Below are 14,376 nucleotides of genomic sequence, written 5' to 3' on the forward strand. Positions count from 1 at the left end.
AGCATGGGGCAAGCCCTGGTCCTTTCTCAGAGAGGACACTCCAGCAGTACCTCCTGCTACCAAAAACTTGGCACCTGAACTCCATACAAGATCTTAAACCAATCCCATGAAAAAATGGGGCTATTTGGGGAGAGCTAATTAAGCTGCAATGCTGGAGCAATTACTTGTTCAGGGCTAAAAACTGGACAGAAAAACAAAAGACCATAAAGAAACTAGCAGGGATACTTACCGAGATCTGCCTTCCATGGGCTGTCTGTTAAGGATCTGGATTGGCCCTCGTGCACGAGAATGGATTTTGTCATCCACCATGTGCTTCAAGCGCTGGTAATAGGTAGGGCCAATGAAGATCTGGGATGTGATTTTTCGACCAGTGAAGCCATTGTAGAGGACCTGAAGAAGTCAATGCAATCATCAGCCTTACTTCCCATCACAGGTATATTAAAAAAATTACAGTGGATCGATACTTTGTTTATACCTCATTTCCTCTTAGATGATAGCCATAATCTGATAAAAGGTTGGAAATCTTTTGCACATTGACAGCATCATTAAAAGGTGTAGCATCACCAATTTCTCCTTTGTTTGCAGACACCTACAGAGAAGAGATTTGGAAAAGCTTGTTGGGTTTCTGAAGAATTGGTTAGACATACTTAGCTGTTTCACAGTTGTAACACTTAATAATGGAATTTCAGATTCCATGCTAATGGTAGTATTCTATCTTGCTGTCTTTATCTGCCACATATTTCAAAAAATACACACTATAAACAATTTTGCCTCTCCTTATTCTAGGTCAGGGGAAAATGTCTGGAACAAAAGCAACAGCTGAGAGAGCATACTGTAGGTATGTAGGTAGGACCTAACCTCCTGGATAAAATTTACAGGACTGTACATCTTCCCTAAGAAACCTCCTTTTGTTATCAAATAACTGGAGAACAATCATTTTTAAGATCATTAACACCTACTAGATAGTGTTTATTTTCAGAGGAAAAAAATGCTTAAAGCAAACAACAATCCCCACCAAATTTTAATTTATATTGCTGAGAGATGCAGTGTAGAAGATTGTTCTTACCTTGCCCTGAAGACACTCAATCAAGTGACCAATGGTCATACGGGAAGGGATGGCATGGGGGTTGATAATGATATCAGGTGTGATGCCTTCACATGTGAAGGGCATATCCTAGAGCAGTGAAACACAAAATCAATTCCTCCCAGAACACCATGTTTAGAAAAAGTATGTGCCTGGATCCAAATTATGTCTTTTAAAAAATTTAAAATGCATTGAAATATGTAAAAAGCAGCTGTGTCTCCTTCTAAAAATATTTTAGCTACATTTAAGTCAATATTGCACCTGACAATTCACTTAAGAGAGTTCCAATGCTAAGATCATCACAGGTAAAATCTCCAAGAGGAAGAAAAAGTGAATTACTACCTCTTGCCTGTACTGGATCCCACAGGTTCCTTTCTGACCATGTCTGCTAGCGAATTTATCTCCAATTTGTGGAATTCTTACAGAACGTACCTGCAAGCCACAGGAAAACATGCAATTGGTAACTTAAATACAGACCAAAGATCATTAAAGCAGAAAGAATAAATGTCAGTGCTCACCCTAATCTTGCAGAATTTGTACCCTTCCTGGTTCAGGGTTACCATGACCTGATCCACAATCCCAGTCTCACTGGTCCGCAGGAAGGTACTGCAGTCTCTCTTGGTGAAGCGTCTGTTGGTGCTTTCCAGCTCATCTTCATTTTCTGGCAGTGTGACTGTTTTGCCAATGATGACATCATCCCCAGACACACGTACCCCAGGGGCTATCAAACCATCATCATCAAGTTTGTCATAGATTGCGTGTCTCATACCTCGGGGAAGAAGGAACCAAAAAAGTAGACTCACAAATTTTTCAACATACTGACTCTTGATGTTCTGTAGTAATTCAACAAATCTGCTTGCAGCTTCAGACAACTGCTAAAACATCTAATGTAAATATCTCAACTGATACAGTAATTTCTATGAAATACAGAAATGTCTGTATTAATATATCCCAGAATGAAGACTGAATCAGTTCAATGCTACCTTGCCCACAAAACCTTAATTTTAAAACCACTCCTTTATCCTACCTTGGCAAGTTTCACGTGTAGGCTTTTCAAAAACTTCCTCTTGGTCGTACCCTTTCTTAGACTCCTGCTCTTTGTATGAGCGATAGAACACAGACCTGAAACGAAGTAATGAAGTCTTCTCCAGTGAAGCCAGCATCATTTCCCCCCATATCTCATTTTCACATATTATGGCTACTGTTACTAATGAAAACCAAATCCAAATAGTGAGCACATACCGCATAACCTTTCCTCTGATTTCCTGTTAATCTGACATTCACTGAGGAGGGGAAAACAAAAAAACAACCCACCACACAGAAAAGTTTCAGAGGGCATATTAATGGTCACTTTGCAGTGGCTATCACTTTTGCCAAATCACCTAAGATAACAAGCTAATTTTTGATGAACTGCAAAGACTTTTGTATCTGCTTGACACCACAGATGCAGTTATTACTCCTAATGATAATTCATATCTTTAGCACATCATTTCTCATATTACTTTCCTCCTTATGCATGCAATTTTGCAAACTTTTTTAGGCTTCCACTGCTAGCTTGGAGTGCCACACTCAATACAAATGAGATGCAGTGAAAAGATTCCAGTTTATATAAAGTTCTTTCTGGTGCTTTAAGGTTTTTTGTTTGCTGCTTCAGTTGCCAGCACACCAAAGTGGTTTCAGATACTATAATATATGAAGTCACATCAGCCACCAGCTGTGCCAACAGCAGTTCCTTCTAAGGAGAGGAACATTCCAATCCTATCTGGTAGCAACTGTCTCACTAAAGACAAGACTATGCTAAAATGCTGCAACATCGTTCTGGTAACTGGCAAGATTTATATGAAAATACACCAGGGAAGAGTCCAAATGTTTTTTTCATTAAACTGTCATACAAAGGACCCTAAACAGAATAAAGATCAAAATGGAAGATTAAGAAGACAAAGTGGGCACTGAGGTTTCATGGTGTTTTGCTAAGATACACATTCACTGTTTTGTGTTGCTCCCTCCATCCCCATTAAAAAAATAAATTAAAATGCTTCTCAAGTTGGAAAGATTTGGAGAACAGCATCTTCCAGCATAAAATGAATTTTTCTTGATCCTCTGGACAACTCAATATAGGTTTTTTTTTAAATTCCAAGCAGTTAAAAACTTTACAGAGTCTTACCTGAAAAAGCCTCTGTCAACAGCAGAACGGTTCATAATGACAGAGTCTTCCTGGTTATAGCCTGTGTATGATGCAATGGCTACAATCGAGTTGATACCTACAATATGCAGAGAAAATATTTTGACAGAATGCACACATGCCCAGACAGACCCTATTTTAACTCAAAATAGGCTGTACTCTCTTACAGTGAAGCTGTTCTGCCCTTCCTCAGATAAAATCTCTACATCCCACACACAAAAACATGCAGTATCAGCAAATGCAACTCTGTGTAGAAAAGAGAGTCAAGAGAGACCCCTTGTGAAAAACCTATCAAACATCAATACAGAAAATGCAATTTTTTAGTGAGATGTTAGCAGGGGTTTTTTGGGGTAGTTTCAGTTGCAACACTACCAACAAATTTTTGCAGTCTAGGTGTCCAGCTACAATCTAACACGTAACCTATACTTATTTCTTAAATTCCACACATTTGCTAAGTGTTCAGGTACTCAACACACTCCATTTGTGACATGTTTGAAACAAAAGAGAAGAGCAGTGGTTTTGTTCCATGAACATGAACTGACAACGCACCTGCTGGCAACTCTCTGAACCTCAAGTACTCCATGGAACGTGTTGTTACCAGGGGCTTCTGGGGATAATACAGCACATGTGCCAGCGTATCCATACGGACATGGAAGTTGGTGATGTACACTCCCATAGCCTGTTTACCCATAGCAGACTGGTACGTGTTCCTGGGAGACTGGACAGACAAAGGGAAGACCAATAATTATGTACATAAAGCTCCTAACACACACACCCACACCCACACACCTGTGGGTTTTCTATCAGCTTTAAAAGCAGGATGTCAGCAGAAGTGCACTGACCTGGTTGTGATCAGGGAAAGGGATAATAGATGCACACACTCCCAGGATCATGGATGGGTGAATCTCACAGTGTGTGTATGTTGAACAATATGCTACACCTTTCTCTTGCAAGTCATCTGGAGTCATTGCCAGCATCACAGTCTCTTCTTCCAGGGTGTCAATGTACTCTACTACACCACTGGCCACGAGATCCTGCCAACTGAACAACCAATAACTCAATTAACACTTAAAATTGGTCTCTTCAGCAATGACAAGAACAAGGACTTCTCTGGCTTATTATTACTACCACTGCCTCAGTGTGATTAAAAAAAAACTGATTTGACTATCAGGCAGAGAAAGCATCTTTGTGCTGCACAAAGCTGTAAACATTCCTTTCTCCAATCTGAGAAAACACACACCTTCCAGGATGGAAAATGACACCTTCAGTTGAATTTCAGGAATGTATCTCACCTGTAATTGTTATACTCTCGTTCCTTCAGTTGATCAATGTGCCTTTTCTTCAGCAGCAACTTCTGTTTCTCCACAATTAAAAGGGGACGGCAAATTCTGCCTGCATCAGTGTAGATGCGGATTTCTCGCTCACGAATATCTCTGATCATCGAGACCTGGGCAAGACAGCAGCACCTCTTGAGTACAAAGTCTCAGCTTGGAATCAGAATTACAGAACACAAAAGAAGATAACCAAATTTCCTAAAGCAAAGACTTTCCAGGCACTATCAGAAACACAGAACAAAGAGTAACACTCCTACAAACAGGAGCATTTCAGAAGATTATTTTCAACTGGAACATCTTTAAAAGCAAACAACCCCCCTAAAAAAACCAACCCCAGAACCAAGCAACAAACCATACATAATCAAGTGTATTAAAAAAGAACCAAACAAATCAAATGCACTGAACACAAAAACCTCCCCAAAAAAACACAGAACAAACCCAACAGGAAGTATGTTCAGAAAGAGACTTGCAAATAATGCTACTTGAAACTTGCAAAGTGGTATCAAGGCATTAGCCTCTCTTGCCTGAAAGGACACCCAAACTTTAGATACAGAGATTTATACCTCTGACACAATGATGTCCATCTGACGACGAAGCTTCCTTAGGGTATTCATCAGCTGCTCTGGATCTTTGTGTATTCCTACCCAGCAGCCATTAACAAATATCTTGGTAGCACTAGAAAGGGGAAATACAAACAAATAATAATTAAAAATATCCCACCCCACCAAATAACCCTCAAACCCTTGAAGTGTTGTGCAGGACAAAGTTTAAGTCTGTTGAAAGAGTTTTATTTGCACGTACTCAGCTATTGCTGCTGGAGATATTTCTTCTAGGTTTTCCATACTCCATTCTTCTAAGAATTCCAGAATTGGGGATGGCTGAGACCCCACAGAAATGTAAGCCATCAGGGCTAAATTCTTCACAAGTCCTACTGCATGACCCTAGCAGAAACAAAAGTTAACCTGCATTTTCAAATCAAGGCTTTCCCCCAAGAAGATTCAAGAATTTAAACTTAACCCCTCAAGGAACTGGATGTAAAATATGCTTCCAACCACCCAGTTAGCTATAAAGCTAAATATTTCCATCAGCTTTATTAAAAAAAGTGCAAGGGATCATCACAAGTGCCAAAGTTACAAAATGACTGTGAGGGAAAAGCAGTTAGTACACAAATCCTGCTTTCATTACCTCAGGGGTCTCAGCAGGGCAAACCATTCCCCACAGGGTGTTGTGCAGCTGCCGGGGCTTGGCCAGTTTTCCATCTCTCCCAATGGGAGAATTCAGGCGTCTCAGGTGGGAAAGCGTGGATGCAAAAGTCAGGCGGTTCAACACCTGCACATTGGAAGGAGTTCAGTCAGTCCAAGCTTCTTAAGTGTGTTGCTGGCAGGCATCATGACACCCTAGCACAAAGGATCAATGCCCTCTAGAAACAATGTGCTTAAAAAGAACTAAAACAGCTTTGATTTTTGTTAGCTGCACTATTTAATTCACTTCCACTAATCTCACACTACCCTAGGGTCTCAAGCTCCTAACAAGTGTTTCAGTGGCAGAAGTTCCCAGAGCATGCTTTTACCACAGCAAGACCCTGTCAGTGCTCCTCATCATTTGCCATGGAATACCTAACTTTTACATTATAAGGTGTCACTCAAGTTTTTTTAACTGCCTATGAAGCAGTGGAAGTAACTAAAGTGAAGAAATCCATCCTCCTGGATGATTACCTGAGACTAGAAATTTACACAAAAGTGTATGATCTAACAAAAAAATCTGTACAAGAGTTACACCAACTGTTTAGCAGTGAATACAATAGCCAAAGCAAACAAACCATGACCAAAAAAAACCTAAACCAGATTCATGAAGATACAACTGTTTGGATCTTCATCTGTGTCACCTAAGGAAATTCCTTTTAAGAATATATCTGTTTAACATATAACATGCATGGCTGCTAAGCAATGTTAAACTCTTCCATGACAACAGCTGTACCATAAAAACTGTAAACCTGACAAAGCTCTTATTGTACCTGAGATACTCCTGCTCTGGCCTGATGAGCTTTCTTCTGGTCACCCCAGTTTCCAGTTGCCAATGAATATTTCAAACCATCTGAAATAATTCTTGTTTTAATTGCCAACTCCAAGTTGAAATCTTTCCCTCTGTCAATGAACTTTTGTGCATATATTCTCACTTCCTTCAGCAAATTCTTGAACATTCTGTAGAAGACACCGAGAAATCTGATTAAACAGTGCTGGGCAATTCAGCCTACTTGAGGCTATTTGAAAAAAATGCCACTGGCCTCCTGAAAAGAAGCAATTTGTAACCAGACTGAGGAGGCAGAGTGGAATAAAGTAAACCCAACTGTTTGTAAACATGCACAAAATATGTTTCAAAACAAGTAAATACTGGTCACCTAGTGTTATAGGAAACTCAACCACTCCATGAAAAAGTCATAATTAGACAGAAGCTGTGTTGCCCAAGACTGGCTGACACAATAGAATTAGTCTGACTTAGAAGCACAGAGCTGGCAATACCTCTACCATGAAAGAAAATGTGTGATAGTTACCCTCTGAACAGGAAAGCCAAGAGTGGCCCAGCAAGATCCAGTCTTTTGTTGCCATAATGATCTCTGTCATCCAGCTCTCTTCTTCCCAGTGCTGCCAGCAACAGTCTGTGAACCATATACCTAAGAAAATAAGACAGTTTATGTTTTAAACTGACAGCAGACATTCACAACAAAGAGTACATGTTTTCACAGATAAGTCAGTGAACTCTTTCCTAAAGGCTGCCCATTCTAGATCTTTAGGATACCACTGCCCTAAAATAAACCTCTTCAGCACATTGTTAGAGGTGGATGACCTACAGAAAGTTCAGGCTAAGGCTACAGAAAATATTTACAACTTGATGGTCATGCCTCTTCTGCTAAATATCTGCCCTGTACTGTAATACAGGCTCTGTTTAAGCACATGCAATCAGGGATAAAATCACAACTCTCCTGATGCTACAGTTCATCTGCATGTCAGTTAGTGATCAAGACAATGCGCTACTAGTTTTAAAGAGTGGTTTACATTACAGTCAGCTTATCAGTACTTATCTAAATCCTAGTTATTAATTTCTAAATGTTATCCATGCAACTGGATATCAAAAAATCATTTAGCACTATCATCATATTAACTTAAGATCCAAAATGTGTTTGATGCTCATTTTGTTCCTTTATTTTTTTCCTAGTTTATAAAAATTTGCATTTTCTCAGCCTGAAAAATATACCAGTGCCCCAAGGTTTATCACAGAGTATCCAGAAGACTGAGTTTAAAACAAACTTCCATTCAAGGCATTCTTCCAATCATATATATGAGTAAAAAATATCCATTTGTAGCTGTGAGACAGAGTTCTGACATACCCTAGAAAATAGGCCTTTTTGGTTTCACAGAAGTCACTGACACCAACATGTGGAAGCATTTCTTTTTGTAAGACTTCTTTGGCATACTTGATTCTCTTTTCTTTAGTGACACCTGGCTTGGCACCTCTTGAGCCAATGAAGTTTAGGGCAACATTTTGCTCTTGAATGACAAATGCTTCATCCAGAGATGGTTTGACCTAGGGCAGAAAAATACAACAAAAACCTGTAGCAACCAGTGCCTGTTGGGGCTGAAGGGAACTACACAGTAGTTTGTTAATGATTCTTTTCAGGATCTGCTAATTATTGATCCAGGTCTTTCTGGCACTAGAAAACAGCAATGAAGCATGTAAGAAAAACATAAAAAATAGTTTAAACTTCAGAAAACAGTTCTCATTCACGTTTATTCTAGGTCTGATGCTATTTCAGGTATAATCAAGATTTTACAGTTAAAGTCAACAACAGCAGAAGACCCTAACACTCCAAATACACATTAACTCTTAAAAATTTCCACTGTGCTCTATTCCCTTAATGTACTCATTAGAATAGATTCAGGCAGAGAACTTTCAACATTTCTAATACAGAATCCACAAAAATAATAAATAAATAAATTACAACTGGAAAATGAACAACGCTTCAAGCGATGACTACCTGCACTGACACACCACCAAACATGAGAACAGAAAATAATTTAATATATATTACCATTTCCATCATTTCTGGGTCTTCAAAATCATATATGATGTGCTCTAGAATGTCCCTGTCAGACACAAAGCCGAGTGCACGGAAGACAATGATGATGGGCACCTCTTGTTTGATATACGGCAGAGTTGCTACAATGCGCTGCCCGATGGCACTCTTCTTTGCACCCTGCAAAGATGGGGAGAGCAGGGCTTAGGCTGAAATCATCCTGCCTTTCAATAGAATCTCTAAAATCATCCTGCCTTTAAGTAAAAGTTTCTCTCTGGATTTGAATGATACAACACAAGCATATTCATTCAAGCGCCACAGGAAAACATGGCTTCTCAGTGGGCCAACTAAGGAGCTACTCTGCAACCTTACTCCAGCAATGACTTTTTATTTTAAAAACACTTCAAGCTTTAGAAACCTGTGAAAACTTGAAAGGTTTTTGCTGATACAAAGGAATATAAATACTACTTGTTCACCCATATGCATAATTTTTCTCCCCCAGTGCCAAGAGCAATCCTATCCACTTTCAGTGTTCCTTCTGTCAGGCTTAACTCAGCTTTTCCAACCCAATGTCCAAATGATTATTCAAGTAGATGCTTTCCTTCTCCAGAAGGAAATGCTGTGGGATGCAGAGGAAATGAGGAGTGCCTCAGACATCAGGAGTGAGAATACTGGAAAGCTTCTATTTAAGTTGCTCTTGGAAAATTTCAAAACATCAAAGCAATACTAAATGAGTACTGACACTTTTTGCATTAGAAGTAGCACTTACTTTCCCTCACAGATGGCACAATTAGATGTTAAATATGAATTAATATGTGGTCTGCAAAACACATCTCAACACTAGCTTGGCCATCAGCAAGTAGAGGGTCCCTGCTCTTCTATTTATTCTTCATGAAAAAACAGGACACAACTTGTTTGAATTTTCTAAAAACTCATGTATAGTAATTTAAAAATTACTTTTAGCCTTGCCCTAAAATCTACCACAAATTGAGTCTTCATTTCAATCCTCAAATTATTTATCATAGAGACAGGTATAATTTATAACAAATTTTCATTTACTTTTATCTTCTTTACAACTTAGCATCAGAGAAAATTTCTTCTCAAAATCCCAAAAGCAAATGACACAAAGAGACAGGACAATAACAAAACTCCTAAATCAATCTCTGGGGTTCTTGCTGCCTAGCCATACCTGTCCACCTCTGGCCAGCATGCTGACCCATATAGTACTTGTTGGTCGAGAAGAATTTTCCAGACAAGATCTACACTCTCCTGTATAGGCATATTTTGAATCTTTCTTTGCAAACACATACACTGTGTTTGTAGCCATTTTCTCCTGAGCAATCAGAACCTGTGTGAGAAACAAGAGCACCAGTAAATAAGTGACAAAAGAGAATATTGAAAGTAACACTCACAGTGTTTCAACTATTCCTCCAGGTGCCTCAACTTTAAGAGCACTCCACAGCATGAAGTCAATTGGCCAAACTCTGTATTTTAAAAATACAGATTTAAACGAAATATAAGCTAGATAAGATGGAATACCCAAACAAAATATAAGCTAGTCAAGGTGGAATAAACTCCGGGAACACTGTTGTCTTTTATTACTTACCACACATGCTGGCTATGCTGAGACATTTCACACACTGATAAAGAAAGCATTTCACTATCTGTTTTTCCAAGGCCAATGCACTACACAGGCAAATTTAAATGCCAGCTCAACAATCAAAGCCAGAATTTGTTTTCCCCCAAGAAGAAATAAAAAATTCTGATTATTTTGCTGTGTTTCCCCAGGTTATGAGAGAAAAAACCTGTCAGTTTCACTGGTGAGGCATTAACAGGGTGTAGATATGATTTTCTGAAGCTGCTTCCACAGCAATAGAGACAAGTACCTTTTCTTGAAATGAAATGCATCTGTATAGCTGTGAACAAGCTGGAGAACACTCAGAGTGAGGAACTGCGTCATTTCAGAATGCATGCTGCTCTGCAATACTGAAGAAGGAAATCAAAATATCCAGAGCACTTACTGGCAAACAGTTCACAAAATGAAAAGCAGTTCACAAAACCGAAGAAGGGAAGAACTGAAGATGGCAAATGTGCCTCAGAGAAGAAAAGGTGTCTTGAGAAAGCCTTAAGAGACAACTAAAAGCTCATCTTTCTGTAAGATCAGGAGCTCCCACAGTATCTCTGGTACACCGGAATAAGAGTGTTTATGCTCCTGGCAAAACATATGGGAACAAGTAACAGAACTGCTAGTGTCTGCAAAGATAGCTGTGTAAGGTATATCCCTTACCTTTTCTGATCCATTAATGATGAAGTAGCCACCAGGATCAAGTGGGCACTCGTTCAGCTCACAAAGATCACGGTCAGTTAAACCATTCAGCAAACAGTACGTGGAACGCAGCATGATAGGAATTTTTCCTATAAAGGTTTTCTGATGCTGGGTCTGCAACTGGTCCTCCCCTTCTTTAATAACTGTTTTAGTTATATCCACATACAAGGGGGCAGAATACCTACAGAATAAAAACACCAACTGCATCACCTGTCAGTTACTACCTTTCTTACAACCCTGAGTAATGAAGGCAGTTATTCAAGCACACACAAGTGTATTAAGCATTATTACCAAATCACCAATCACCATCTGCATTTAACAACTAGACATGGAAGTTTAAATAAAGCAGCAATTATTACATTTTTAAGGCACTACTATGTTGCAAAAGGTTATTAATTAATAAGGCAGAGGCAGTTCTTCCTTGTGTTTATCCACCACAGAGTTGGCTCTTACGTAAGGTTTCTCAGTCTGGCTTCATTTGGCATCATAGGTGAGGGTGCTCCATCTCTTTCCCAGTGGGTAGGTTTGGAGAGATAGATTTGTTCAAACTTCAACAGGTATCGGGGCTGGAAAACAAGAATATATTTACTTGTAATGGAAGAAACATCTCTCCTATTAGCAACCAGAACTGTTACTGCAGAAGAACAGCCACTACCAATAAATGAAAACACAGCAAGCTGGGTAGCACCAGTTCCTAGGAAGATTTGATAAGACAAGTAAACAAATTAAGACTTGAAGTTTTTGAAAAACTATCTGGTTCTTAAAATGCACAAAAGCTTCCTACAACAGGAGGTGGCACACCCTTGTTGCAAATGTTCTGTAGGTAAAAAAAAACCTCAATCCTTATGTGAAGAAACACCTTTTCCTGGATTTGCAGCAACTGCCAAGTTCTCATGAAAGCTATCTTAAGGAGAATACCATCATTCTTATCTCTGAGCATGGTTGCTAAACCCTCTCATGTGCTCTAAACTGCCTTCAAAATTTGAGACTGAGAAGCAGAGGGAGACAGAAACAAAAAAATCAAGTTTTCCTAATACACACGGTTTCCTTAAATTAGTCCAGCATCTTCAAATGTGGTGAGAGATTGCCTGCAAGTGACTCTGAGGAAAAAACAGGTTTTCTTTTTCTCATCTCTAAACCTATTCCCAAAAACTTGCAAATCATAAATGAGAATAAGACACTACTTGAGAAAGTAAATTAATAGCATTCGGGCAAAAAGAAGCCCAGCACAAACCATACTTTTGATTTGAACAGAGACCAAGCACAGCACAAACATCAGCTGCAGAACTGCACAAATATACATAATATACACAGAATAACAGAGAAAATATTAAGAATTAGTGAGCTAAATGTTTATGAACCATTTGCCTAGCAAAGAAACCAAAAGACATCTCACTTATTCTCTACAGGACAGTTGTTTGCTGGCAAAAAATGCCAAGGAACAGGAAAACCATGTAATAAAATCAACGCTCTGGTGTCCTAGAGTTCATTTAAATCCCTGTAGGGAAGCATCAAGGTAGTGACTAACAGCAAGGCAATGGCTCATCACCATCTGCACTTATGGAACAGGGATCAGACTACACCAGGGATACAGGTGAAAGCACCAGAGCCACTGCAGAAGGTGCACACTCATTGTAGAGGAGCACACTCATCATGGGATGCAGAATAGAGACAATCTCTATTGTCATAGTTCCAAGGGAAGAACATGAACAACAGCACGCTTTGAAAACCCGGACCTAACCTGAGTCAAAGCTAAAGAGAAGTTTTCAGCTATAAGCCTTGCCACGGTAAAGCTGCTTAAAACCAAAATCTCACCAAAACACAGCTTGCTCTTGGCTACCTGACCTGCTCTAGTAAATCTCTGTCCATGCAGTTTTGCAGAGGAACTGACAATATGAGCTACAGCAGCCACTTGGTCATTTCTCAGCTCAAACAGCAGGACAGGAGTTGAACAGAATTGATGTCAAATGACTTTGAATTGTAAAAACACATAATCTCTGCCAAGGTTCTTCACTTACTGGCTCTTCCACTTCTCCTGAGGCATGCTGGGCTTCAGCTTGTAAATCAATTGGTGGAGCATCTTCAACAATTCTCTGCACAGACATCTGAATAAACTCATCAAAGGAATCCAACTGTTGCCTGACTAAACCCTTTTCATCAAAATAGGAGCTAAAAAAATTAAAAAAAAACAGGTTAATAAGAAATCTTAATTTAATTAATATACTTCACACACCAACAAACTTAAAACATATTTATAACCAAAACTCCACAAGCCATGAGATATAGTACAGAATCAACCATATTTACTTAACCCAAGGCATTCAAACACAGATGCTCCTCACAAATGTTTAATAATTCCCTCCCTGCCTGAAGACACAGACACTTTGGAGTGACAAGACTTGCTGCCACCTCTTAGCTAAGCCACAACTGCATGCACGGTGAGTGCCTCAAAATTCCCTTAAATTGGAAGAGAAACGTGATGACAAACCTCACTGAAAGGGCTCCAGGTCAAGTTTTCAGTAACACTATGAATTACTTTGCTTCAACTAATTTTCCTAGCTGCAGTAGACTAGGAGGATGCCCCCAATTCCAAGTAATAGTACTCAACTTTTAACTTGGATTCCCTGTGTTCCAGCCACACAGGTTCTGGATGCTCACATTTTGCTAGAAAAAATGGTGAAAATACCCATGTACTGATTTCCTAATGCCAGCAACAACAGTGAGATTAATGGGCAAAACCACGTGCTTGATATGGAACCAAAACCACCCCTTTCTTCACTGAAAAACGCGTGTGCTGGGGGTCAGAATTTCTCAATCCCAGCCGACAGCCTTTTGTTTCTACCAAAAGCCCTCCTGCTCTGAAGGTGCTGCAACACAGTTTAGCGTAACCAAACCGCAGCTCCCAGGCGTGTTCCCGGGAGCTAGCTGGATGTCCCTGCAGACCGAGAGCACAGCTTTTGGCGGGGTAAGGACAGCAAGTTCTAGCAGGTCACCTAATAACAATCCAGCAGGCTTCTTGCCACAGGTCGGGCGTGATCTCATCATCGTCCTCATCATATTGCATATCTGCGGGCAAGTACAAGGTGTGAGTTAGGCTCCGACCGCCGCCGTGTCCCCCCCGCGCCTGGCTCGGGGAGAGGCACCGCATCTCCCATCTCCGGGCTCCCGCGGACACCGGCTCCATCCCTGGGAGGGCCGGGCGGGAGGGAAAGAAGAGGAGAAGGAAAAGGGAAACAAACCCCTCACCTTCGTCCGCGTCGTACATGGTGGCGGCGGGAGCGGCGGAGCGAGGGGCGGGCGCGGGCCGGTGGCGGCGGGACGGCGGCTGCGCGACCCGTGACGTCACGTCGCGTCTCCCGCGAGGCGCCCGCGCGCCCC

At 40.4% G+C, this 14,376-nt stretch overlaps 1 protein-coding gene across 1 annotated transcript in view; it reads right to left on the bottom strand.

The window, feature by feature from the left end:
* POLR2B (RNA polymerase II subunit B) overlaps positions 1-14,367 on the bottom strand; it is a 16,620-nt gene extending 2,253 nt beyond the window's left edge. The window contains exons 1-23 of the mRNA XM_021549305.3: positions 14,245-14,367; positions 13,992-14,064; positions 13,017-13,167; positions 11,452-11,564; positions 10,960-11,179; positions 9,862-10,020; positions 8,688-8,852; positions 7,986-8,182; positions 7,152-7,271; positions 6,615-6,801; positions 5,786-5,929; positions 5,402-5,541; positions 5,164-5,275; positions 4,559-4,713; positions 4,109-4,307; positions 3,816-3,984; positions 3,249-3,345; positions 2,112-2,206; positions 1,603-1,853; positions 1,427-1,516; positions 1,067-1,174; positions 476-589; positions 230-390 (exon numbers count right to left, since the gene is read on the bottom strand). Of these exons, the coding sequence (XP_021404980.1) occupies positions 230-390; positions 476-589; positions 1,067-1,174; positions 1,427-1,516; positions 1,603-1,853; positions 2,112-2,206; positions 3,249-3,345; positions 3,816-3,984; positions 4,109-4,307; positions 4,559-4,713; positions 5,164-5,275; positions 5,402-5,541; positions 5,786-5,929; positions 6,615-6,801; positions 7,152-7,271; positions 7,986-8,182; positions 8,688-8,852; positions 9,862-10,020; positions 10,960-11,179; positions 11,452-11,564; positions 13,017-13,167; positions 13,992-14,064; positions 14,245-14,263 (3,239 nt within the window). The 5' untranslated portion in view covers positions 14,264-14,367. The remainder of the gene's footprint in view (positions 1-229; positions 391-475; positions 590-1,066; positions 1,175-1,426; positions 1,517-1,602; positions 1,854-2,111; positions 2,207-3,248; positions 3,346-3,815; positions 3,985-4,108; positions 4,308-4,558; positions 4,714-5,163; positions 5,276-5,401; positions 5,542-5,785; positions 5,930-6,614; positions 6,802-7,151; positions 7,272-7,985; positions 8,183-8,687; positions 8,853-9,861; positions 10,021-10,959; positions 11,180-11,451; positions 11,565-13,016; positions 13,168-13,991; positions 14,065-14,244) is intronic.
* Between the last annotated feature and the right edge of the window lie 9 nt (positions 14,368-14,376).

The sequence above is a fragment of the Lonchura striata genome, chromosome 4, assembly GCF_050655825.1.
Source record: "Lonchura striata isolate lonStrDom1 chromosome 4, ASM5065582v1, whole genome shotgun sequence".
NCBI lineage: Eukaryota > Metazoa > Chordata > Aves > Passeriformes > Estrildidae > Lonchura > Lonchura striata.